Here is a 26,869-nt window from a genome sequence, read left to right as displayed (position 1 = left end):
ATCTTATCTTCTGACAGTGGCCAGTGCCAGGTGCCCCTAGAAAGAATGAACAAAACAGCATCATGTGGCCCATCCCTTGTTTCCCTTTTCCAGCTCTGGCAACAGCTAGCAACACCATCTCTGCTCATCTTGGCTAGTAGCCCTTGATGGACCTGTCCTCCATGAACTTATTTAGTTGTTTTTTGAACCCTGTTATAGTCTTGTGATGAGAATGAAATGAGGAAAAGATGCATTAATTTTAATTGCCAGAGAAAACTTGCTTTATGGTGCTATCTTTTATGTGGCATCGTCTCCCAAATGAAAGCAGTGGTAGCAGTTCACCAGATTTTAAACTAGACTGGATAAAGCACTAGAATACTATCTACTCCATATTGAGATTCCTCTTATCAAGCCAGCATATAGCCAAGACTTCCCTTTCATTTATGAATATAGGAGGGACAGAGTAGTCCTTGTCTACAGGTGAAGAACCCATGTACTAGAGAAATATCATAGGGAATAATTTATCACTTATGTAGTTAATTTTGGAGTGATCACCAGTTCCTTTATAACTTTGGAAGATTAACCATGAGGCTTGTGGAACAGGGCACTTTTGTACGGAACGTGGGTTTAAATTTTTGTTTTGGGAATTTCACAAACATTCAATTTTCTTGAAACAGGTTTCCTCTATGAAGTGTGGTATTCTTCCAATCTCTCAAGAGGCTCTGATTCTGGGAGATGTTGCTTACTACAACTACCAGGGATCTCTTGATGAACAGGAAGAGAGAATTCAGCTTCAGAAGGTTCTTGGACCCAGTTGCAAGGTAGTCAACCTTTATTCATGATTTTCATTAATCATTTGCATGTACTGTACCAGTTTCTACCATTTAACATTAGTGTTTTCATTCTCTAGGTGTTGGTCTTGAGAAATCATGGTGTGGTAGCATTGGGAGAGACATTAGAGGAGGCCTTTCATTATATTTTCAATGTGCAACTTGCATGTGAAATACAGGTAAGAGAGATGCTTTATCATTGTTTAATTTCCTGAAGGAAATATTTATACCGCAACAAATTATTGCAATGGATACACATGACTCTATACGGTGAAAGCTCCATTATTGCAAGGTATTCAACAGAATATCTGCTGTTAGGCTATTTGTGTAGAACAGAAGTAGTCAATAGGAAGGCCATGGGCCCAGCCTGTACTGCCAGACATTTTTGAACACAGCACAATCTTTTTATTTAATTACCATTTGTTTTAGTTCCTTCACTGGAGTTTGGGCCTTGGCTATACCTTGACCAAGATATTTGAACCTTGACAAAAAATAACTGGCTACCCTGAGGTAGAGGTTCTGTGGGATAAAGAGGAGACTTGCTTTTAATTTCAGTCTATAATAGAAACATGGTTCTGTTTACTGCATTCTCTGTGCACAGTTAGTAATATCGAAAACACTCTGTGTATGAGCTTTAGTTAGTGTAGGCATAATGTGTTGGCTTTGCTGTGCAGTACATTGTGTTCTCACTTCAATGAGTTTATCCCATGGGACAGTATCATTTATTAGAAAGTCAGTGTATAGCCATATAACATTACAAAATGATACCGTTTCATGGACGTTATTTTAGGAGCCATTAAAACTTTGCCTGGATTTCAACAGGTTATTTGGCAATCTGGGAGGAAATGTAGAGGGATCTGTAATATTACAGGGCATATTTGGAGTCCCTCTTGTCTAAATGCAGATCATCCAAGTGAAACTGCATTGACACTTTTCACTGTGGACAGAGGGAACTTTCAGGATCATGTGTCCAAGAGTGCATACTTCTACACCCCACAGAGCATTGCTCCATAAACATTCCCTGCAGGACTAAACTCAGTGACGGTCAGAGGAGCAGGAAGGCAACAGATCCATCAGTCCTTACCCTGTATAGAAATGGGACACGAGGTTTGTGGGAACCTGATTCATTTCATCTAGCCCACAGCCCAAGGCTAGATGCCCTCCCATGAGACTGGAGTCATAAGCAGAGGCTCAGTAGCATGTCCCTGCATCCCCAAGATGGAGGGATAATCGGGGAAGTGCCATGTGCTGTCCCCTAGCACCGGCTCCAGAGCTCCCATTGGCCAGGAACCATTTCGGGCAAGCAGGACCTTAGCCTAAATGTGCCACCAACTGGGAATCTGGGAGCCATCTGAGGTAAGTGCTGCCTGGCTGGAGCCTGCACACTGAACCTCCTCCTGTACCCCTGCCTCTTGTCCCAGGTCAGAACCCCCTCCTGCACACTAACTCCCTCCTGGACCTGCCACCCCAAGCCTGAGCCCATTCCTGAACCCAGACTTCCTTCCAGAGCCTACACCCCAAACCTCTGCCTACACCCCTGAGCTGGAGCCTTCAGTCCCTCCCCGACACCAACCTGCTGCCCAAGCTCTGAGCACTTGCACTTCAGGTCCCAACACAGAGCCGGCACACCAGACGGAACCCTCACTTCCTCCTGCACCTCAATCTCTTGCCTCAAGCCGGAGCCCCCTCCCACACTCTGAACCCCTGTATTTCTGGCCCCACCCCAGAACCTAGGGAAAGTGCTGAGTCTCCATGGCACACTGCCCACCTCCCCTGCGAGGCTCTAATTGGTATTTTTTCTTCTGGGTCAATGGCCCCTGGTAGAAAAAAGGTTCTCTACCCCTCCGTGGAGGATTGAAGAGTTCCTTCCCCCTCTGTCCTTGTGGTAATTCACAGCACCCAACTTAATTACTCAAGCTGAATGTTGGGATGAAAGGGAGGATTGTTCACTAAGAGCACAAAGCAGAGGAGACTGGCATATTACAAAATAAATTAAGCAGAATCCAGAAATCACTTGTTAGTGACTTATTAGGGAATTAATCAGACATCCAGTTTTCTTTCTCTACAATAGCAGGGTATATCTCTATCAAGATTAAAGAGATTTCTCTGTCTTCTACAGCTAAAAGTACATTGTTGAGCACTTAACAAATAATTGACGTTTATAGCATTCACTCCTTCTAGAGTCATTATTATTACTGTCATTCTCAGCATGTCTTAATGCAGTTGTCATAATTTTAGTGCAAAGTGAAGCAACCTGAGGACATAATTGCAGCCAATGCTTTGTTTACAACTTGTTCATCTTAAATTCAAACATGCTGAGAATTCTGCACACACACACACACACACACACACACACACACACACACACACACACACACACACACCATCTATAAGGTAGCAAATTAAAGTTTTGTGGGTTTCTTTTGTTGTAGGTACATGCATTAGCTGGTGCAGGTGGAATAGACAATCTTCTTATACTAGATATGCAGAAGTACAAGCCTTTTACACACACTGTGGCAGCAGCTGGAGGAGGTGGAGTTAATATGGGCTCTCAACAAAAATGGAAAGTTGGGGAGCAAGAATTTGAAGCTCTTATGAGGATGCTAGACAACCTGGTAGGTACACAATTATAACAGTACAAGTGCAACCCTTGAGAGTTTGAGTGCTTTTCACTACTCAACTCTTTGTGGAACGAGGCCATAAGAAAAGAATTGTCTGTGATTTTCTTTACAATCAAATGAAGTGTTTAACTGAAAAGCCGTTTTTATTAAATATTTAGTATCTCCTGAACATTTGATTTGGAACTGAATGTAGTTTTTTAAAACAATATTTCCATTTCTAAAACCTAACACAGCAGAATAGTGAAAGCTGATTAAGCTAAAATTTCTGTCAAAGCTATGGCTTTATATGTATAAAGTTGTATTGCTACAACATATATTTTCCAGTCATCACCTTAGTAAACATACTTGGAAATTTCTGTTTTTATTTTGTTATGGATTGTAGTGTTTGTTTTTAATTTCTCTCATTTCCCCCCCTTAATTTTTATGGACTTAGAAAAAATGAAGTTCAGTACTATTTGTTCAAAATGTAATGAATTCATGTCAGATTAAGTGATTTGCTGATAAAGTAAAAGCAAAGCAAAAGAGGGTGCCACTTATCTAATAGTGTAATTGATGTCTGAGCCCTGCATATTGCAAGTTGGTTAGATGCCCTCTTTGCTTTGCTGTGTGGACTGTCTATATCATAGGTCAAAACACAGCAGCTGGGAAACGACTCTTCCTTCGCATGAGTAGACAGGGATTGGATGGGTAGGAGTGGGTGAGGGTGGAGCATGGGCTTCACTAGGGATCTGAGCAAGTTGTTCACTACCCAATAAGCAGAGGCTTATCAGGCAGTCAAGTTGACTACTCGCATTTTCTCCCACCCCTTGGTGCTTCTGTATCAAAGGTAGCAAGGGGGGGAAGCTTAAAAAGCTGTCTCTCCCCAGCACCTGTCTCCACAGTGCTACCTCCTATCAGAGGCAGCAGTGCGGGGGCAGGGAAGGCTGTTGCGAAGCAGTCCCTGTCCATGGTGGTCACAGATCCCTGCCGGGACCCCCCACATACAGGGGCTGTTGGACCTGGCGTGAGCTCAGTTGCCGCTCACACCGGGTCTGGGAGTTACCCCCGCTGGGCCTCTGCAGTTTAAATGTAGTAGGAACTGGGCTGCCTCAATGCCTGGCTCCTACTACATTTAAACTGCGGAGCCACAGCAGGAGTAGCTCCTGGACTTGGTGTGAGTTGGGACTGAGCGCCTTCCCTTATCGACTACACGATTAGCCAATTAACTGCCTCTTAACATCCTTGGCTTCACTGAACATGCTGGCCAACACAGTTCAGCTGGCATGAAGGGGCAGGAAAAGAACTAGTTCAACTTACTAGTCTCTCTCTCTCTCTCTCTCTCTCTCAAGCACGAACTGAGCAGAAACCAAATTATGACTGTGGGTCAACCTTTGGTGCCTGCTCTGCTTCTGTGCTCAAGGCAGAATTCCAGAGGCCAATTTCATTCAAACTATGTTGTTTTCTATCAGAGAGGAAAAGTTATCTTTGTTGGCTCTTTAATGGAGGGTGGAATTGATTATTGTAAACTTTACAAATTATCCTTGATCCTGTCACATTGTACAGTTCATCAGGGAAGTGGAAAGACTATCAAATGTGTGGAAAAAACTGCAGTCTGTCTACTATGATTCTGACTAGGGATGTGAGCTAGTAACCGAGAGCAGCCCTCCCTCCCTGTGGGGAGTTGGAAACTGAGCCCCCCAATTGGAATTTTACATCCCTAATTGCTGACTTCAAAATATTTTTCATTTATTGATTTATTAAAAAATCTTTAAAGGAGTATATGCCATATCTCTGTGATGACTGCAGATAATTCATTTAATACATATACCATGATCTAAAATTTTCATTATCATAATTTCTTATTCTTTGCGCATTATTGGTTTATCTTTTTCTTACCTCCTCAGGGATACAGAACTGGCTATGCTTATAGGCAACCTCTAGTCAGAGAAAAACCCAGACATAAGAGTGATGTTGAGATCCCAGCCACTGTGACTGCCTTTTCTTTCGAAGATGACACAGTCCCGCTTTCCCCCCTCAAATTCCTAGCACAAAGACAGCAGCGGGAAAAGACAAGATGGCTGAACTCTCCAAATACATACTTGAAAGTGAATGTGCCTGAGGAGTCTTGGAATGGAGAGACTAGTCCCAGAACTAAGATAACGGTAGGCACTATTTTTGGTAGTTAGCTTGTTCTTACTCACCTGAGGAAAAAGTGAATTACACAGAGATCATATTACTAAATCTGGCCCATTTACAAAATCTCTTTTACTGGATTATCTAATTAGGTAAAAACCTATCAAACAAGAAGATATGCTTGCCTGGGATTGAATGTGAAGATAACTGCTGCAATGAGATGTCCTTTCTTTTGGGGGGAAATTTTGGTGGTAGAAAAAGAGACAGCTTTGTTATCAAGCCCTTTAGCAATTTCTTCTTATGTTTCTTTTATAATAGGAGGGTTTTTTTGTACTGCACCTAGAAGGCAAGGAATTACCAGTGCATCAACTATAGTGTGTCTCATTTTTCCTTCGATGTTAGGGCCTCTCCTTCCCCAGTGGAGTGCTGTCTTTTTCCATGCTAAATCAATATCTCCGTGCTTGTTGGGTCTAGGACACTTGTCACCATCTCTTATCAAAGACAACTGATCAGGACTTCTTTAGAGCCTATGAATGCCACATGCTAACATATGTCTCTGAATGATGTGCAGGAATTCTTCTCGTAGGGCTAAATATGTTGCTTCAATCACATTCCCAACCAGCTACAGGAGAGACCACACCTCTTGCAAAGTGGTGCCTAGTACCTATAAAATCCCATTAAGTATCCACCAGACCACAGTTGCATGAAGCATAGATTAAAAGCAGCAGCTCCACCTGGTGGTATTTTACCAATTTCTCTGTACCTTTTAGTTTTGATGATACACCATCAGTGGCAGGCTTATGTTAAATTTTTGCTTAAAAAGGAAAAATCCCAATACAAAAACTGTAATTAGTAGGGGTAGAAGTTTACAGTACAAATAGAGTAATAGGGAAAGAGACTCGATTCTGGGGCCACTAAATGCTGTATTAATGGAATAAAAAGTTCAGTGGCCTTTAGCCCTTTTCTACAGGATTTTGGGTAAAAGCTATCCTTTCTAAACATAGTCATGTCAATATCCTTTTGCAGTTACGTGTTATTTTTCAAGTGAGAATTTCAATTTTTTATAATAATTTAATTAAACCTCATACAAGGCACATAAGTAATATATCCATTTACAGATTTGTAAACGAGGGCACGGAGAGTTTTAACAAATTAGCAGTGATCTCAATGAGTGAATAGCAGAGATGTAAATAGACCCCAGAAGTCCTTGTTCCTCCTCCTAACCACTAGACTATGCTCTTTCCAGTGGCTACATTCTCCCTTTTTTTCCCCACCTTACATTCTAAACATTTTTCTTGCAGTGGATGAAAGCTGAAGACTCCTCCAAGACTAGTGGAGGAACACCAATCAAAATTGAAGATCCAAACCAATTTGTGCCTCTAAATACAAACCCAAGTGAGGTTTTAGCAAAGAGAAATAAGGTAAGAAAAAATTAATAAAGAAATGTGTACTTGCTGTTTACAGGTACTAAATACATTCTAATTTGACAGACAAATGATCATTAAAAATAGTAGTAAATGTTTTACTGAAAGTGTCATAGCTTTACCAAAAAATTTTTCTTTAAATTCCACATGGTATTGAATTGAACAATAAAGCTGGTAGCACCGTTGTTATAGATAGACCTTTGCAGGATGATCAGCTGTTACTCTGGGAATGACAGATCAGAAATGGCTCCAAACTATAACCCTAGGATTAGCACAAAACTTCTGTAAATTTGAATCTAAATCTGAACTGACCCATGTCTCTTATGCTGTAGGTGCCCTTTCCCAAAACACTGCAGAAATGTATGGGTAGCTTTTGGGAATTAGTATTTATTTTAAATGGACATTACTATCATGAATATGAAAAGCGGCCATTTTCCAAAAGCTGACCCAAACCTCACTGTAGGCATGATTGTTTTGCTAGACATGTAATGCTGTTTCCAGGAAATTATGGTATTTACTTTCTTGGATTCTTTTGGGGTTAAAAGGCCATACTACCATCCCTGAGGACTGAATATGATTTAGATGGAGCAACTCCCTTCCTTCAAAAGGATAAATAAAAAAATGTCCTATAATTGCCCAGATATTGATTTAGATTACGATTATCAATCTAGGATACTAAGCTTTCTCTTCCTACGTAGATTGACAAGCCTTACTGTGAGAGGGGCTACCAGTCCTGGGGAGGAAGGGGGTTGGGTTTCTTTGTTTTCATTTGTTAGAATTTAACTATGTGCATCATGCCATGTAGACCGGGCTGCTAGTTGAGGAAAGCAGCATGTCATTCAAATGAGGCAAATTCTGTGAATATTTCTGTGACCACACGTGGTATTTACCTTTTGGCAGCTAAGCCTGTGTCATCTTGCCTCGCATATTCAGATGTTATGTAGCTCTGCAGAGGGACTTACCACCACCAGGGTCACATACATGGTGGCTCACACAGGGTGTACAGGTGGCTGGGGTCAGGGCCAGAGTGAATCTTTAGAGGTGCTGAAGTGGGGTCATAGGATCAGCAAGTGTGATCAGAGGTAGGGGGCACCCAGAGCAGAGCACTACACATTCCAGTGCTCCAGTTGTGCTCCACTGCCCAGTACCTTGGCCATACAAAGTTGATGGTAAGAAAGGGGTTTGCTATGCAAAGCCAATAGATGTTTCAAATAACATTTGCCTTTTTTCTGTATAGATTCGTGAGCAAAACCGGTATGACTTAAAGACAGCAGGACCACAGTCTCAGCTACTGGCTGGGATTGTTGTGGACAAAAAGCCTAGTCTGGTAAGTGTACATCATGACTTGGGTTTAATTCACTGCCTTAAGTGGGTTCTATCAGTCTTTCTCCAAACTTGAATATTGGTCTTTTCTTTTTAAATGTTTTATTAAATGTGTCTTAAAATTCTATTTCTTCTTCAAGTGATTGCTCATGTCCATTCCATGTAGGTGTGTGCATGCGTTGTTGGAAGTTTTTCCCTTAGCAGTACCCATTGAGCCAGTAGGGGAGCTCCCTGGAGTAGTGCTGCTATATCGGCTAATATATACTCCTGCTGGCCCTCCACTTCCTCAGTTCCTTCTTACTGCATATGAGGGTCCTTGGAACGTGCTTTACTCTTGCTTTGAAAGCACCTCTTAGCAGTCCTCAACTTTTGTTTCATAGTGCAGTTACAAGTTTCATTGTTCTTATCTCATTCTGAATAGTTGTACAGTAGACTTCGGATAATCCGGCACCTTTTGGTCCTAGGTGGTGCCAGATTATCAGATTTGCCGGAGAATCAGGAGGTCCGGTACAGCTGCATGGCTTAACAGCTGGCCAGGACACAGTCTCCCTCTCTCCTCCCTCCTCCGTGCTGTAACCTGATCCTCCTTCCCCTCCCCTTCCCTTTCCCCTTTGCTGAAGCAAAACGCTCTTCTCCATACTGTAACACGATCCCACTCCTCCCCCCTCCCCACACACCTTATGCTCTGTCTGGTTACAGCCAGCATGTGTGCTGAGCGGCAGGCTTTTTAATCAGCTGGTCAGGAGCGCTTGGCATTTTGATGCCGGAGTATCAGGAGTGCCGAACAGTTGGATGCCGGACTATCGGAGTTTTACTGTAAATAGTTGTTAAGTGTTAGCGCTTAGCTGGCAATTGCGGAGAGGCTCAAAGGCTAGCCGATCTCTGCGCAGAGGATTTCTTCATGGATAACCTCCTGCATCAGGGAGTGCTAGAGTCTGGCTGGAGTTCCAGGCCCTTTTCTCACGGCCCACTCCACTAGGGCACAGGCCTCTTCTGTCGTCTTTGTGGCTCAAATCCCTATTCTGGACATCTGTAGGGCTGCCACATGGTCTTCAATTCACACTTTTACCAAACATTGTGACCTGGCTCACCACGCTAGGGAGGATGCAGCTCTTGGTAGGGCTGTCCTCTGCTTGGTAGACGGTTAGAACTCGAAACCCTCCTGGGGTTTCTGCTTTGGAGTCACTTGCATGGAATGGACATGAGCAATCACTCGAAGAAAAAACGGTTGCTTACCTTCCTAACTGCTGCTGTTCGAGATGTGTTGCTCATGACCATTCCAAATCCTGCCTGCCTCCCCTTTGGAGTAGTCTGGTAAGAAGGAACTGAGGATTGGCGGGCCAGCAGAAGTATATATTAGCCCGTATAGCGGCACCATTCCAAGGGTCTCTTCTGCTGGCCCAATGGGTACTGCTAAGGGAAAAACTTCCAATGACTCTCGCACACAACACACTCACACCTACATGGAATGGACATAAGCAACACATCTCGAAGAACGACAGTTACGAAGGTAAGTAACCATTTTATCTAAACAAAGAGATATTTTGATCTTTCAGAATACAAATTTTTATCTACAATATTTTAAAAAATGCATTTGAGAGGCCCCTAGTTACTCAGGGTGCATCTTAAAACGCTACAGTGACACAGCAACTGTGCTGCAGCTGTGCCACTGTAGTGCTTCAGTGTAGACTCTCACTATAGCAACAGGAGAGGTTCTTCTTTGAAGTGTGTTGCTCGTGTCTATTTCATGTAGGTGTGCACGCTGTGTGCATGTGTTTTTGGAAGTTTTTCCCTTAGCATTACCCGTTGGGCCAGCAGGGGAGTCCCCTGGAGTTGTGCTGGCATATCAGCTAATATTTACCCCCTGATGGCCCTCCACCTCCTCGGTTCCTTCTTTGTGATGGACATGCCTTTGCTCTTGCTGTGCAAGCACTTCTTAGCGGTTCTTATCGTCATTTTAGTCGTTAAAAAGTTCACTGTTCTTATCTAAAGGTTTTATTTGCTGTTAAGTGTTGTACTTAGTTTCAAGTATCCAGATGCGGGGCTCGCTTCTCGTCCCCTGTGTGTCCGGCAGGGCAAGCCTAGGCCCCTTGGCTTCAAGCCCTGTGAGAAATGCTAGAAGCCTAAAACAGACATGCATCTGACGAAGTGGGTCTTTGCCCACGAAAGCTTATGCTCCTACACTTCAGTTAGTCTATAAGGTGCCACAGGACTCCTCGTTGCTTAAAAACTATTTGCAACAATGTAAATGATTAAGTATTTGTAAGTCTTTCCTTGCTACTTTATATTTTAATTTCTGAAAATTAATTAAAATTAATTGCAAAAAAAGAGCCAAATATTTACAAATACAGCAAGAAATATTGCTGTATTACCATACAGGAGGACAAAATCATCTTAGTCATTTTTTTCCAGCTGTACTGTGATACCAAAAAGAATGAGATTCAAATGAGTAAGACTCACACCCAGTCATCTGAAGAAGTGAGCTGTGCCCACGAAAGCTCATGATACCATCTACATGTTTTGTTAGTCTTTAAAGTGCTACCAGACTATTGTTTGTTTTTTAAAGTTTTTCCTGTTACAGACTCAGCTACCCCTCTGAAATAATAATATACAACAGTGTAAAAAAATTTTCATGCATAAGTTTCAATAAAATCAGGTACCACTTTCCTCCCTCCCCCCATAATAATGTATTTGCAAATTAGATAATTCACATAGGCTACGTCTAGACTACATCCCTTTTTCGGAAAAGGGATGTAAATTAGACGTATCGCAATAGCTAAAGAAGCGGGGATTTAAATCTCCTGCGTTTCGTTAGCATAAAAATGGCTGCCGCTTTTTTTTGGCACGGAGCTTTGTCGGAGAAAAGCACCAGTCTAGACGCTGATCTTTCGAAAAATAAAGCCTTTTCCGAAAGATCCCTTATCTCTCTTGAAATAAGGGATAAAGGATCTTTTGGAAAAGGCTTTATTTTCGAAAAAAGCGGCAGCCATTTTTATGCTCACGAAGCGCTGGAGATTTAAATCCCCGCTTTGTTAGCAATTGCGGTATGTCTAATTTACATCTCTTTTCCGAAAAAGGGATGTAGTCTAGACATAGCCTGAGAGAAACATACGTATTGACCGGGTTTAGGAGCAAGAAGGACTTAAAGTTCTATGGTGATCATTTCTTGCTTCTTAGCAGATACTAAGGATATTAAAATATGATGATCTGGCTAATCATATAGTTGATACAATTTGTATCGACTATGCGATTAGTCAGCAAGTGCCTCTGCAAAGCTGCAGCGGGGGTAGCTCCAGGAGCTGACTTGAGCCAGGACTGAGCAGTCCTGGTGCCTGCCAGCTCTGGAGCCACCTGTGCTGCAGCTCTAGATATTAAATGTAGTAAGAGCCACTGGGTCTTAAATGCAGAGATTCAGTGATCAGTGCGAGTTGGGATTGCTTGGCCCTAGCTCACATTTAGTCCTGTTTGCGGCTGACAGCCCGGTATGCCATGAACGGTGGCTCCTGCTGGAGCAGCCTCTGTGCCAGAACTAGCCCTGGCCACTGCGAACAGAGGTTGCTTGGTGGTAGCAGCCCCATCCGCAGGAGGATCCAGCTCTCCACTGCTTCATAGCAATAGCCCCTATCCCCCCTGCTGCCTCTGATAGAGGCAGCAGAGGGGGCAGGAGGCACCCTGGAGATGGTGCTTAAAAGCCAGCTCCCCCCAGCACTGGTTCCTATCCCACCCCTGGCAGCAAGTGTGGGAGGCGCTGCAGAAAGCACAGGGCAAGCGGGGACTGCTTGAGTCCCTGCTCGCCCCCATGCTCCCTGCAGCACTTCTGCTTTTGGAATGCCTGTGAGGCTCTTCTACATCTCAAAAGCAGAAGCGCCCACAGTAGGAACTAGCGCAAGCAGGAACTGAAGCAGTCCCCACTCGCACCGTTTCCCTGCTGTGCCTCTGCCTCCCCTACCCGACGGAGACGGTGCTGGGGGGAACTGGCCGTAAACAGGGAAATGGCACCAGCGGGGGTTGCTTTAAGCCAGTTCCCCCCAGCACTGGCTCCTGCTTGCCCCTACTTGCTTCCTCCCTCCGATAGAGGCAGCAAGGCGCGGGGGGAGGGGGAGTGACTAGTCAAGTTGCTAGTCGACTACCTGATAAGCATTTGCTTATCAAATAGTCGACTACTCAACTAGTCGCTTACATCCCTCAAAGATAACTCTGCTTTTTCTTTAGCACAGTTGTATTTATTTCTGAGTTATACAAATGGCCCTAATTATGTATAATTTTGTATGCTTTTCTAGATAAATATAGAAAATCCACTTATTCTGACAAAGATCTTGTCATTTTTTGTGTGCAGCTGCCCCACATTTTATGTATGGGTTAAGACAATTTCCTCACTTTAATTCCCTATACTCTTGAAATGGTGCTGAGGTTTTGGGGTTTTTTTCCCCTTCTTTTCTCATGTAGTGCAAGTGAATGTCACCTTGTTGACTTAAAAGTGTTTTTCACTTTAAAACAATCACTCCATTTCTCCCTCTCTTATTTCTCAAGTTCAGTTTTATAAACAGTTTGCTTGCTGTAGAACTGTGGCTTCCAACCACTTCTGAAGCAGTCGCCACTATAGTGACCAGCCAAATAGCCACATGTGGCTAGTGACTAGTTTATTGAACACCATGGTTGTAGAACAATCATAAACTGAAAAAAGGAAATGAAATGTAGAAGGAAGAATTTATTGTGGAAATTGTAATAAGTTAATACTAAACAATTCAGACACCATATTAATGTAAATTATTGATGTAAATCTAGCCTGTGTTGATAGTGAAGTCCTACTCTTTTGATGGCTGTAAGTTAATTGTGATTAAACTCTTTGTATAGAGAGGGTCACTATTTTAGTGGGCTTTTATTAAAATTCAGGGCTGGCCTTACCATGAGGCAAACTGAGGCAGACTGTGGGGGGGGAGGAGGGGAAGGACGCCACTAGAACCCAGAGTGTAGAAAATTGTCTGCTGCTGGTGCATATGTATTCTCTCTGCTCTAGATGCACAGAGATGGTGGAGTGACATGAGAGGAATAGAACGGGAAGAAGGCAGAATTGAGACCTTTCAAAGTTTTGGCCCAAGCGAGGGGGCATGTGGGTGTCATTTGAGCTCCCCGCCTCAGGTGTCAAAATGTGGGCCAGCCCTGTTAAAATTCTCAGCAGAATAAATAGATATTAACTAGAGTAAGGGTTGTCACTCTGAAGCCATGTCTATATTTATGCTAAGTTCAAATTAAGATATGCAACTCCATTATTTGTGTCAAACTCCCAATTTGAGGAGTACCGATGTCAATGGGGATGCGCTTAGTGTTCAATTTAGCGGGTCTTTACTAGACCTGCTAAATCAAACTCCGGAAGATCGACTGCCACAGTGTCAATCTTCTGGGAAGTGAAGACATGGCCTTAGAGGTGGACTCTACAGCACATTGGTGAGAAAAGTAGGAAGCTTTAGAAGATTAGAATTTTGAGGTGGAATTTTCAAAAGTGCATACATGATTTGAGGAGTGCAAGTTCCTGAAAGTCAATGGAACTCAGTCTTGAGTCACTTGGCATTTTTGATAATGCCACTCTTAGCATACCATTAAAATTCACATTTGTAAAAATGAATTATTAAATTTTGAGGTAAATCCATTGATTCAAATGGACAAAAAGGCTTTTTCAAATGAGCTTAGATATTTGGATCACAGTTCACCAAAGCAGTTGTGTGCTTTAATCAATTGACACCTTAGTGGCTAATCTGAGATATTATGCAATAAGTAATCAATTAATGCCTGTTGTTACTTTATATCAACAGCAGTAGATCAGTCACCAGAAATCTCAACTAATAATTTTCAGAGGCAAGTGAGCACAAGAAAATTTTGATTTTTTTTTAAATTTATTACCAAATCCCACAATATTTTAAATAAGCAAATGCCTACAGTATACTTGGGAGCAAATGCTTATTAATTGAAGCAATTTCAATTTGCTTTTTTAGTCTTTCCATCTACAACACTCTCTTTCTTGTAGGTCTGTTATCCCCAAACCTTGGAAAGGAAGGGACAGATACTGTAAATCTTTTCTGTTGTTATTACTGTCTCTGATTTTTTTTTTCTTTTTTTCCCCAGCCAATGCAGTTTGAGGAAGATGAGCATGCACCACCAGCCCCTCCCAATCCATTCAGTCATCTTACTGAAAAGGAACTGGAAGAGTATAAGAAGACAATTGAGCGCAAGCAGCAAGGAATGGAAGGTCAGTAGTCTAATCTGCCAAATGTTGGGGATTAAGTTTGAGGTGGATGCTTCTTTTAAGGTATTCTGAAATCAGTAACTACATAAGAAATGGTTGAGATTTTTAATTATAATTAAATCTTAGTTGTTTAAAAAAATCCATTCAGTAGATTAAACATATTACATACAAAATCAGAAATGAGAAGGTTGTTAATCGTATGGCATATGTGCTGAGTCCTATTAATCCCTTTCTAATGTCATGTCTCTTGGATATATTGTTTAGGAACATTTTCTTTTTTGAACTGAGGAAGTTGGTGATATTAAAATGTGATATTCTTTACTACACTAAAAAAGAATTGCTAGGGAATTTGTGTAGTAAAGTTACCCAAAAAGAGGAGAAACATTTCACAGAATAATTCCGAAGCAGCTGACACTCTATTGTTGTTGGATTTCTTTGACAGACTTATTCGTAATATCCATTCTGTCCTATTTAATTAGGGCAGCTAACAGAGTATATTTAAAGACTCCCCAGGCAAATAAACCACAGTTAATGATGGACATATTCTGATTTAACTTGAAGTGCTATTATTAACAATAATGAAAGGGCACTACATCGATAGGAATGAATCTAAGCAATGTTCATGCTTAAATATTCTGGGTACTATTTTTACTGTGGGTTTATTACTTCTGTTGTGGTCTCACCAAGGAGACCTACTCATGAACCAGAACTCTACTGTGCTAGATGTTCTACCAACAAAGAATAAGCAGACAGTCCTGTTGCAAAGAGCTTACAATCTAAGACAAGGGACAACAGATGGATACAGACAAATTGATGGGAAAACAAGAAAACAGTGATTCAGAATTGATCAGCATGATAGTTTCAATACACCACTGGCCCAAAAATTATCAAATTCAGAGTTTGAGGATTTTTTGTAGACGTCATAGCAGAGGAGGGATTTGAGGGATACTAAGTTTTGTGAGTATTCCTGGGGACCTTCTCCCAGTTGAGGGCAGCATGAGAGAAAGTACGGAGGTGCTTGTTTGAAATTTTAATCCATGGGCAATGAAGACGGACTGGAGACAGGAGTTGACTTCTTAATTAGTGAATGAGAGGTGAGATCGGTCAGGTGGAATAGTTCTATAAAAGGCCTTGAAAGTGAGTACAAAGTAGTTTGAATAGAGAAGGGGGACTCACAGGAAGAATGCAAAGGGAGGCAATGGCGTGTTTAAAGCCATAATAAGCTAGGAAAACGATCTCTACAGCACCAGCCTGGATGGATGTGAAAGTGGTTCTTTTTGTCAATAAGGCTTAAAATAAAACAAGTAATCCTGCTGGATACTGCTTCCCTGAATTCTGAGGCAGCACAGACAGAATTAACCCAGCTCAGCAAGATCAACCTTTATCTGTTAGAAGGAGGGCACTAAAAATAGGCCTGAATCCTTTACAGGGACCAAGGACAGAGCCCTGTGAAACCCCCATGAAGAGTAGGAATGAGAAATTAAGGAACTAGGAGAACCAAGAGAGGAGAAAGTCATGGAAGCCAAGGGGAGATCAAGATTTTAAGAAGAGGTTGGTTGTCAACGGCAGCTTGACAGGTCAATGAGAATGGCCAACTGCCTGTGAAGATTTGTCTAGGGAGTCAGAATTGGTCAATACTCTTGAAGTGACTTCGTGAGAGCAGTTTCAGAAGAGTACAAGGGATGACAGACAGATTAGAGAAGGTCCAGGACGGAGTTGGAGGAGCGGAACAAACTATACATACAGTACATCTAATATCAGGAAAGTATGAAAAAATCTCCTATCTTAGTCTGCATGAACAGCTTTGTGCATCATAATGAGTAAGCCGTGTCTGTTCAAATGGATTTCCAAGGGGATTAGCTAAGGCTTTTCAGTAGTGTTTTAGATATTCAACATAAAAAGAAACAATATTTCTAAAATACACTTGAAAGATTCATTGCATTCTGGAAACTGTAATTATTGCAAGTTATTTAATTGCTAATTTTTATCTGATGCATTGTCTTGTGTGAATCTGACAGTAAAAGGCCAATTAAACTAAAACATGATTTAAAAGCAAATATATATCTGGTATAAATAGAACATTCTATGAGTGGATTGTAGCTTATGCCTATTTCATTTATCAGCTGTGCCACTAAGATTAACTAACAGCTACTGACTTCTGAAATACAAAGTTGTAGATTTGTGTCCATTTTAAATGTAGTCATCAGAATATAAAATGGAAAAGGGCAATCAGAGTCTCTGTCTTTCTATCTTTGCATGTGCTTAGGCAATCTTTAATGCAAAAAAATTCATCTGCGAAAAAAATTCCAATGATCTAAAAGACCAATGGACACTGCTGCCTCAAAAATATGACCTGCTCCAGTGCCAGTCGTCCTGTTCTCTTCCCCCCCGCTCTCCTCCCCCCGCCACACACGCACCAGGTCAAGCTGCCACAAAAAAAGATACTGGGAATTGGTCTTTCCTTTTTAACAGTCAGGTAGGGTCTTGAAAAAAGGGGGGCATCCTCAAATCGGTGCCTATCGGACTGAAAGGGGACATGACAATTTCAAGTACCCCAAAGGGTGTTGTCAAACTGTGGGTGGGCCTATTGAATTGTATCTGTGTGGCCACAGCACTAAGAGTCAGTTCTCATTAGAGGATATGTGAGAGTTCAGTGATCGTCAATGCAAATCCTATGAAGCCTTATCTTATGTAGGATTGTGTCCACTCAGGTGAGATTGTTCTGGAGACAATGTCCTCTCCTCATCCCCTCATACTGTGTAGATGGCTTCTCTGTAGCTCAGGAGGCATGGTTCCAGAGTAAATCAGTGGTATCTTCAGATTCCTGGCGTGGACCATTCCTGTAGGGTTCAAGCTCAGTGAAGCCGAGTTGTTTGATCCATCCCTTCCCCCCTTCAAAAACAGCAGGTTTCTTGGGTACTTTACTGCAGTTCCTCTTATGTGAAAGCCTAGTTAGGGTATAGGAACATGTAGAACACCTCAGATAACATCTGGGTCAGAACTAAGCTTTAAATTAATTCAGGTTTTCTTTTACATGGGTAACTCAGCTACCCCCTGAAGCTTTTTTACCTGGGTATTATTTACCGTAAGGTTTTGAACCTTACAGATTTTCGCCTCTTGAATTAGTCTGAGCTATGTCTACACATCAGTTTGTCAGCCAAACTTACGTTGCTCAGGGGAGTAAATCAATCACCTCCTGACCAACATAAGTTACGCTGGCATAAGCACTGGCATGGTAAGCACTAAGTGCTCATGGAGCTATGGAGACATACCTCTGCTGATGTACCTCCACGAGTTACGGAAGTTGGCTTTATTGGGCTAGCAGCAGAACTTCCCGAGATGCACACAGTAGTGGCACAGCTGTGGCGATGCAGGTGCCGTGTTTTGTGCGTAGAGACAAAGGACATGTCTTCAGTGAGTGGCGACAAAAAAACAGGTTCTTCTCAATAGAATGCAGAGGCTGGGCATGATTGCTTATTTTACAAGGTCTGCAGCAGCTTCCTCAGGGAAGCCTTGCTACAGGAAATGTGCAAAGTACAACTGCCAGACATTACTTACACGCATTCGCTTGTGCACTGCAGTTAATATGGCTTTTCAATGCCAGGTGCTGAGAGCAATAATAGCAGATTTGCATCTTCCTGTTCTCATCTTTTGACATTTGTATTTCTCTTCTTCTCCCCTCCACCCCCCAGTTGTTTGTTACTTTTATCCTGGAGACAGCTAGAGAGGACACCGAGACTTGGCTGCCATCAGTACAGGCCACAGAGCAAAAGAAGTACTAATTGTTCCTTGTTATCTGGCTGCAACAGGACAGATGCAATTTATATCAGAAAGTAGCAGAGTTTCTTTCTCTGGTCAGATTCTTGGTGCATGTCCAGGATTCTTGATCATTATTATGTAACTGTCTTCTCATCCGTCTCGTCAAAGTAGTATGAGAAGAAGTAGTAGTTCTTATTCATTAGCTAGATTGTGGAATTAAATTTCAGAGATTAAGCTCCTGATCAAATACCGAATTCCTCCTATGAAGAGACACCCGTTGGACATCGTAAGGGATTACAGAGGAATGGCTGTAGCCTTGTGTGTCCCAGGGCCTTAGAGAGAATCATAGAATACTAGAATTGGAAGGGACCTCAGGAGTCTTCTGCCCTCATGGCAGGACCAAGCACTGTCTAGATCAGGGGGTGGCAGCCTAATCACAAGTGCCAGAAGTGATACACAAGATCACTTTCACTGGCGTATGAGCCTCCCTGCCTGATCAGCTGGGATAGGCTCATGATAGCACGATGCAGCAGCAACGGCCTCCCTACCTCCCTTCCAGAGAACATAGGTGCTCTGAGCGCTTTGCTGGTGGGCGTTTCCGGAGTCTAGAACATTTTTGGAGTCCTGGCGAGCCCCTGCCACCCGCTGCGGCTGCCATGCGGATCCCTGGTCCGGTCACTCCTCCATCTCCAGGTGGCAGCTTGTTGTTACAGCGACTGCTGCTGCTGGAGAGGGGGTGGCCATGTCAGAGGCAAAACCCAGATCTCAGCGCCTTGGAGCTGCCACTTCAGCCCCGGGAGGGGCCAGAGCCCAGCTGAGGTGCTGCAAGGCGGCACATTGAGGGTTGGCAGGTGCACTACTGCTGTCTCCCCCCACTGGGGAGTGGCAGCGCATGGAGCCACTCGCTCTGCCACTCTGTCGCGAGCTAGATCTGACAAGCAAGGTCAGGGCTTTCTTCACACATCCGCCTAGCCCCCTCATGCCCTCTCAGCCTCTGTCCCCTCCTTCGCCGCCCTCCTCCCCCTGACATGCAGATCCATAAATATAAGCGCCTAAGTTAAATCTTGGCACGCTGCTTTGGAAAGGTTGCTGACCCCTGGTCTAGATTATCCCTGATAGATATCTGTCTAACCTCCTCTTAAATATCTCCAGAGATGGAGATTCTACAACCTCCCTAGGCAAGTAATTCCAGTGTTTATCCACCCTGACAGTTAGGAAGTTGTTCCTAATGTCCAACCTAAACCTCCCTTGCTGCAATTTAAGCCCATTGCTTCTTGTCCTATGAGGTCAAGGAGAACAATTTTCTCCCTCTTCCTTGTAACACCTTTTTGGATGCTTGAAAACCACTGTTATGTCCCCTCTCTGTCTTCTCTTTTCTAAACTGAACAAGCCCGTTCTTTCAGTCTTCCCTCACAGGTCATGTTTTCCAGATCTTTAATAATTTCTGTTGCTCTTCTCTGGACCTTCTCCAATTTCTCCACATCTTTCTTAACATGAGGTGCCCAAAACTGGATATACTACTCCAACTGAGGCCTGATCAGTGCAGAGTAGCGCAGAAGAATGACTTCTTGTGTCTAGCTCACAACAGTCTTGTTAACACATCCCAGAATCATGTTTGCTTTTTTTGTAGCAGTGTCATACTGTTGACTCAAATTCAGCTTGTGGTCCACTATAACTGCTAGATGCCTTTCTGCAGTACTCTTTCCTAGACAGTCATTTCCCATTTTCTGTATGTGAAACTGATTGTTCGTTCTGAAGTGGAACACTTTGCATTTTTCCTTATTAAACTTCATCCTGTTTACTTCAGACCATTTCTCCAGTTCGTCCAGATCATTTTGAATTATGACCCTATCTTTCAAAGCAATTGCAATCCTTCCCTGCTTGGTATCATCTACAAATTTAATACAAGCATAAGAGGCAAGGTGGATCAGGTAATATCTTTTACTAGACCAACTTCTGTTGGTGAGACACCGGCTTATGTAAATATCCTAAGAACCTCCTCATTGTCTTCCTTTAAATCCCTCCTTAAAACAGTTTTTGCCATGCTCCCTACCAAACAAAAAACCCTGACACTGTTCAGTAGCTAGTGTACTAACACCCATGGCTTTCAGGCTTACCAGTGTTTGCTTGTGTTCCCGTTTCTTGTCTCTGCTTATACTGGGGGCTTATCCAGATGAATCGTTAGTTGAAGGTAAGCTGTGGTATAAATTTGCCACACATTAGTCTGCCAGTCACTAATAGTCCATGTGGGCGGACCCTGTTACCACAAAAGGAAAGTTTGCCAGTGTACTTTGATTTATCCTGCTTTGGAACATGGGTAGATCAGTTTTCACTAGGGAGCCTGCAGTAACTGGAGCTTTATGAACAGGTAGAATCAAGGCTGTCAGTTAACGTGCATTATCAATTAACGTGCATTAACTCCTGCGATTAACGCAGAGCACAATTATCACGTAAGTTTTTTTTTAACACGTTAATTGCAGGTGTTTCTGCAGCACTGCCCCTTTGAAATGCCGCTGCTGCATTTGAAATGGGCAGCTCCTGGGGTCAGCTGTGCAGTGCTGCCCCCTTTGAAGCACCGCCCTGGTGTTTCAAAGGGGCAGCTGCACTGAGCCTGGGGCCAGCTGAAGACTGCAGCTGATCCTGGGCTTTCATGGCACTGCTCCTTTGAAATGCCACTGCAATGTTTCAAAGGGGCAATGCACATGATTAATCTCTTGACAGCACTAGTTAGAATGCAGCACTCTACAAACCTTTAAAGTTTTGTGGGGTAGGGACTGTCTGTTGGAATGTTTGTACAGCTGGTAGCACAGTTGGGGTCAGTAGGCACCAGTGCAATGTAAACAATAATATTAAAATAATAATATTAAAAGCCAGATGTGAAATTAATGGGGTTGACAAACAGGAAGCCAGTAGGAAGGTGCCCTTATTGAACATGATTTGTTACATTATGATCAAACTTCCATTGTTATGTTGGGGTGGGATAGCACATCTTGAAACCTTGTTATGCTGTAGTTCTTGCACTCACCTGACAAAAGCAACCATCCTGGGAAATATTACAAATTTTTACGGTTTGAGGACTGTAGAATTTATGTTAGGTGATTTTACTTTGTGTCAAAACTAGGGGTGTCACTATCCATTAAAAACAGCTTAACACTATAATTGCAATCATGTAACCGGTTAACTGTGTGGCTGGGGTCCAACCAGACCACCACCCAGCCCTCTGGTTAACCTTTTATGTCCCTAGTACAAGCCTGGGCAAAATATGCCACCAGATCCAGCCCACGGATGCTGCAGGGAGCTCCAGGCAGGCTCCCTGTTTGCCTTGTCCCACCCGCATGTCATTCAAACGTGGCTGTTGGGCAGTTTTTCTTTTAAAACTGAGTCCCGGGGGGGGGGGGGGGGGGGGGGGGAGTTTCAGGAGCTGCTTCCACCCCCAGCACAATCCCATTGGCCGGTTTCTTGCCAGATACTGGTCAATGGGAGCTGCCTGTTTCAATAACAGGCAGCCACAAAGCACAAGGGGCTCCAGAGCACCTGGCTGCAGCCTGCATGAGGCAGGACGGGCAGGGAGGCTGATTCAGGAACCGCTGCTGGCTGGTAAGTCTCTGGCACCCCAGTCCCTCCCTTTCCCAATGCTCTGCCCCCCACTCCACATACCCAAATCCTCTGCTCCCCTCCTATACCCATTATCCCCTCCCAGATCTGGCACCCTAATCTAATCCCCTGCCCCAGATCACAGTCCCCTATTGCCCTAGGTCACAATCCAACCCTCTCCGCCCCAGTCCAGTGCCCCAGGTCACAACTGCCTCCTTCATCCAAACTCCATCCCTTACCCCAAGCTCCCTTCTGCACCCAACTTCCATCCAAGACCCCACACCTCCTCCATTAATATCATGGAAGAGTTGCAGCCCTCGACCACTTTCTAAATTCTTGGAGTGGCCCCCCCCCATCAAAAATTATTGCCCACCCCTGCCCTAATAGGAACGAAAATGCCAGAAAGCTTACATAACAATGGGAGTCAACCTAAGTACATTAATAGGTTCATTTTGTATTGTTTTCTGAACCTGTATTTCAGATAGGAATAGCTGATCCTTTGAAAGGAGAAATATGCCACCATGAATTGGGGAATACACGCCAAGAAATAAAATCTTAAACATTTAGAGCAAAGCATTAGCAACTCTCATTTATCAAAAATAATATTCTTAAATGGTATAGTTTTCTGTTTGCTATTCACTTGGCAATGTCTTAACTCTGAAATGCTGGTATTTTAAAGCATACCTTTATAATTTCTTATTTTCAAAAGCTTAAAGATTCAAAGGTAAAAACATTGTTTTTCAATAATCTTTCCTATGTCCCCAAGACTTTCATCCACTTGAATTAGAAGCATTTTATAACAGTTTTTTATGTTGCTAATCCTTATAGGAATTACTAATTCAGTATTGCTTAACAATAGCATTTATAATGCATTCTCCTGCACTAATACTGTGTGATTGACTTTCGTAGTATAGATTTTCTAAGAGTATGAATGGTATCATGATTTCTTATGTGTCACTTGGTAATGATGAGATGAAACTGCATATGCATGGTCTACCTGCTCGCTTGTATTCAGCCTTTTTTTTAATTACTTGTATAGAAGAGCTAACATCTGATAACTAACTGTTAGTGGATGATGGCTGTAAAACTTCTTAATAATGTGTTTAAACTATTGTCAAGAAGTTAATGTACTTTAGCATGAACAGTTCAGTGCTAGCAGAGCTGTAAATACTTTATGCACTAACATTAATATTCTTGCTCATTTTTATTTTGCATGGCTACTAATTCAAATCTTATCCTGCAGATGCTGAACAGGAATTAGTCTCAGATGATGGTTCATCTGTGTCACAAACTCAGTCCCCACAAAATGTCCCTGAAAAATTAGAAGGTATTAAATACAACTTTCTTATAAAACACAAAGAGCTCTAATAATGTTGGTCACTTATTGTTTCATTATACCCTTTAAGTAAGGTATAGTTTAGCCTGCTTTGCAGATTTTAGAAACTGGAATATGTGTTTCAGTATGAAATTCTTGCTTTTTACAACCAATGAGTTTACTGAAGTCTGCACCTTTACTCAATCTAAATGAAAAATTGGAATTGATAGAACACATTTTTCAAAGTTAGCTGGCCAAAAACTAACCTAATTAACTGTAGTTAACAGTGAGTGTGTCTTAAAGACCATTACTGATTTTTTTTCCCCCCAATATACATTTTTGCTGATGTGAAATCATTCCAATAAAATTGCACACTGTGAAACATACATGAATAAATGGGAGGTATGTTGTCTGTTGTTCCCTGTTATGTAGCTATTATGTCTTTTGTTTAACAGTCTTCCAAAAGAGAACCTCCGTTGGTACTGAAACAGAAGCAGTGTAGCATTTTTAAAGGTTTTTATTCTGAAAGCTTTTTTTGCATAGTGAGTGCATATTCATATGTTGGCCTTGTGAAGGCACACATAATTCTAATTATACTTTAGACTGTTTGGTCAGCAAAGCTGTTGCTTTATTCTTGGCTACGAATGGGCTGAGAAGTTGACTCCATATCCTTTGATGAAATATGTACACTATTACTTTTATATCATTTGACAAAAACAAAATAAAGAGCACAGAAAACAGGAAAAATACATAATTGAGCACCTTAAACTTTGCAGCAGTTCATATCCGAATCAAATTTCCAAACTTCATATTCCAGGCCCAGTTCTGATTTTTTTTCATAAATATTTCTCTCAAAAGTAAGAATAATAATAGTGGAACTCTCCATTTTCATAGAAAATCATGAAGATATGTATGTCCAGAATGCTAACCTCATCTCCACAGAGGTACCAGTTGTGGTGGTGAATGGCAAAGAAGATATGCATGATGTGGAAGAAGATCTCACCCAACGGGTCAGTCAGTTAACCACTAGTACTGTGGAGAGTGTAGAGATTACAATTAAAACCTCTGAAAAGATTGAAGAGACCCTGTCTCCTGAGGGCTCCCCTTCCAAATCACCATCGAAGAAGAAAAAGAAATTCCGCACTCCGTCTTTTCTGAAAAAGAACAAAAAGAAGGAAAAGGTGGAAGCATAAGAGCAGCTCTGTTCTTAAGAGGTGGCATTGCACATTTTGAAACCACATTCAAGGTGAACATTAACAAAGTAGTGGTAGGGGTGTGCAGTAAACTGGATCTTAACCTATGAACAAAACTGGAAAAGGTTTTACTAAAAATAATTTTATGTTTAAAAAAAAAATTCATCTCTTACTTAGTGTCCAAAATTACTGAGGGTTTGAAACATTCAGTAATTTCACATAGAGCTACATTGGCAGGTGCTTTAATACTATCATAGTGAGATCAGATACCATTGTAGTACATTGTTGTGACAAGTTACACTTGGAGTATTTTGCAGACTGTAAAACCTTCAGCACAGTTGAAGTCTCTAATTGAGTTACTGTTGAGTGATTACATGAAATTTCATTTTTAAACTGCTGCCTCACTTGGTAATCATATAATACGTTTTGTATTGTGATTCAGACAATATATTTTGTTTCTGTACCCTTCATCAATGGGTACATATTAACAGCACACCTTTAAATCTTAAGGTTAGAATATATAGAATATTATACACTGGCACGTAATATTAGAAGAAAAACTGTGTAAGAGAAATTTTATTTGGAATTATACAAAATGTGTAAAAGTCAATTCATCAATAACTTTTTTGCCAAATATTTCATTTTAGTGAAATATAATTTTTAAATGCATCTTTTTTTATTCTATCAGTTGGGGAAAAAACCCTTATTTTTCAATAAAAGGGGATTTTATACACTTAACATTGATAACTTAGTTAAAGTATGGAAAAACAAAATAAGATTTTATATGTTGAAATGTTTGTATACCATTTAGTATAAAAAATATTATAAGCATGTAAACCAAGCATCTAACAGTAGAGTGTATTTAAGGATGCTTGGTTTAGAGTATACTTAAATATAATTCAGGAATCCAGGGACTCCACTATCAAAGGATTAAAGCATATAAAATTAAAATGGATTCATGTTTAAATCTTACCATGGTTTTTCCCTCATGGCATTGCTAATAAATGAAGAAAAATAATCTCTTAACATAACCAAATGAAGGAAACAAAACTGTTAAGGGAATGTGAAATGGTAAGAAAATAGAATGTTGCAAAGAAAGTAAAAGTTTGGTGATTATTTTTATTACATATATGATATGGATTGTGAGGTATTTTTATTAAATCATCAAATCACATTTCCATATTAGAAGTTAAAATAACTTACGTGGTTTCACATGGAGATCTACACTCTATCTCACTTCAATTTGATTTTTAAAAGGGTATCATGAATCTCTTATGTCCTTCAGACAAACCAAGAACCAATTAGATCTTAGTGCCATGGGTAGTGGCGGTAGTGCCACTTATTCATTTTGCTGATATTTTAATTTTTGCTTTTTACTATATTGTAAAAACAAACTAAACATAGAAATTAACATAGGGTTTTTTCTTCTCAAATTTGTTGTAGGACATCAGCCATTGCAATAGCAAACAAGTTTAAAAGATCAGTGTGATTCCCAGATTGCCAGTTGAAATATATACAGTATATAGATTAAGTATGGCTGGAGAGTGGTTTGGCATGCAAAAATATTGACTATAGCATGTTCTGGAGCTGGTTAGCTTTGAGTGTGTAAGTGTGACAATGCAATGTTGGAATGGATCCTGGAAATGATATTCTAGTTATCACTAAATACTGGAATCAGTGTTTTTAATCTTAGTGGAAACTTCCAGTTGCTTAACTTCTTTTTTTTATGTTCTACATTTTTTGTGTTGTATTACAACATATGTAGAAAAAGTAACCTGTGAACTATGCTTTTCATAACTTTTTTAAAAAATATATCTTAATGAATGCAATGTGCATAAATATTTTTTAAAATGCAAACGTGAACTATTTGCACCTTTTTGCTAATGCCTCTATTTACTTGCTTTGGCATAAAGAATGAGCCAGCCAACTCTGTGTCCTGTGGAAAATTATATAAATGTTATCTGAAATTGCTCATAGATGTAATGCTAATTAATGTTAAATCACAAATAAACAGTATTTTAAATAGATGGATTTTTCATCGCAGTCTTTCATTAAATGTTTATTTTCCTGTCAAGTGTCATTTTATTTTTGTATATTATTATAAATATTGCATAAGGGAAAACGGCCTTAATTATGTCTTCAACTCTTCTCCCAGCCTACCCTGAAATAACGTGGACTTACACTTAGCTAATGTTTCTGTCATTAATTTGTAAGCCACACTGGGGGGCAAAAGAATCTTACCACCAAGACAAAGGACTGGTCACCAGAGTTTTGTATTTCCAGCTGTGCCACAACCTTCCTTTCTTTCTTCGGGCAAGTCACTCCATCCCTGTGTCCTTGTTTCCTTTGCTACAAAATGAATTTAATAATTACTGACTTGACAAATGTGGTATTAAGTCCTTGAATGGGAAGTCATCTGTAACTGTAAAATATTGTTGTTTATTGGGTTATATAGAAATATAGATAAATTAGCTTCCC

General features: G+C 41.3%; 1 protein-coding gene across 22 annotated transcripts in view; it reads left to right on the top strand.

Moving 5' to 3' along the window:
- ADD3 (adducin 3) overlaps positions 1–26,418 on the top strand; it is a 175,535-nt gene extending 149,117 nt beyond the window's left edge. For 20 of the 22 annotated variants that reach the window (XM_075935505.2, XM_075935497.2, XM_006135013.5 and 17 more), the window contains 9 exons: positions 657–800; positions 890–988; positions 3,242–3,424; positions 5,314–5,571; positions 6,844–6,963; positions 8,204–8,293; positions 14,410–14,533; positions 23,127–23,210; positions 24,093–26,418. In XM_075935505.2, the coding sequence (XP_075791620.2) occupies positions 657–800; positions 890–988; positions 3,242–3,424; positions 5,314–5,571; positions 6,844–6,963; positions 8,204–8,293; positions 14,410–14,533; positions 23,127–23,210; positions 24,093–24,391 (1,401 nt within the window). In that variant the 3' untranslated portion in view covers positions 24,392–26,418. Of the gene's footprint in view, positions 1–656; positions 801–889; positions 989–3,241; positions 3,425–5,313; positions 5,572–6,843; positions 6,964–8,203; positions 8,294–14,409; positions 14,534–15,959; positions 15,998–23,126; positions 23,211–24,092 lie in introns of those variants that run through there. The other 2 variants (XM_089780215.1, XM_089780216.1) reach the window with 2 other exon arrangements.
- Positions 26,419–26,869: the final 451 nt, after the last annotated feature.

This window comes from Pelodiscus sinensis, chromosome 8 (genome assembly GCF_052426305.1).
Source record: "Pelodiscus sinensis isolate ZL-2025 chromosome 8, ASM5242630v1, whole genome shotgun sequence".
Lineage (NCBI taxonomy): Eukaryota > Metazoa > Chordata > Testudines > Trionychidae > Pelodiscus > Pelodiscus sinensis.
The sequence above is the reverse complement of the archived record's forward strand: the minus strand, read 5'-3'. Positions and strand labels throughout refer to the sequence as shown.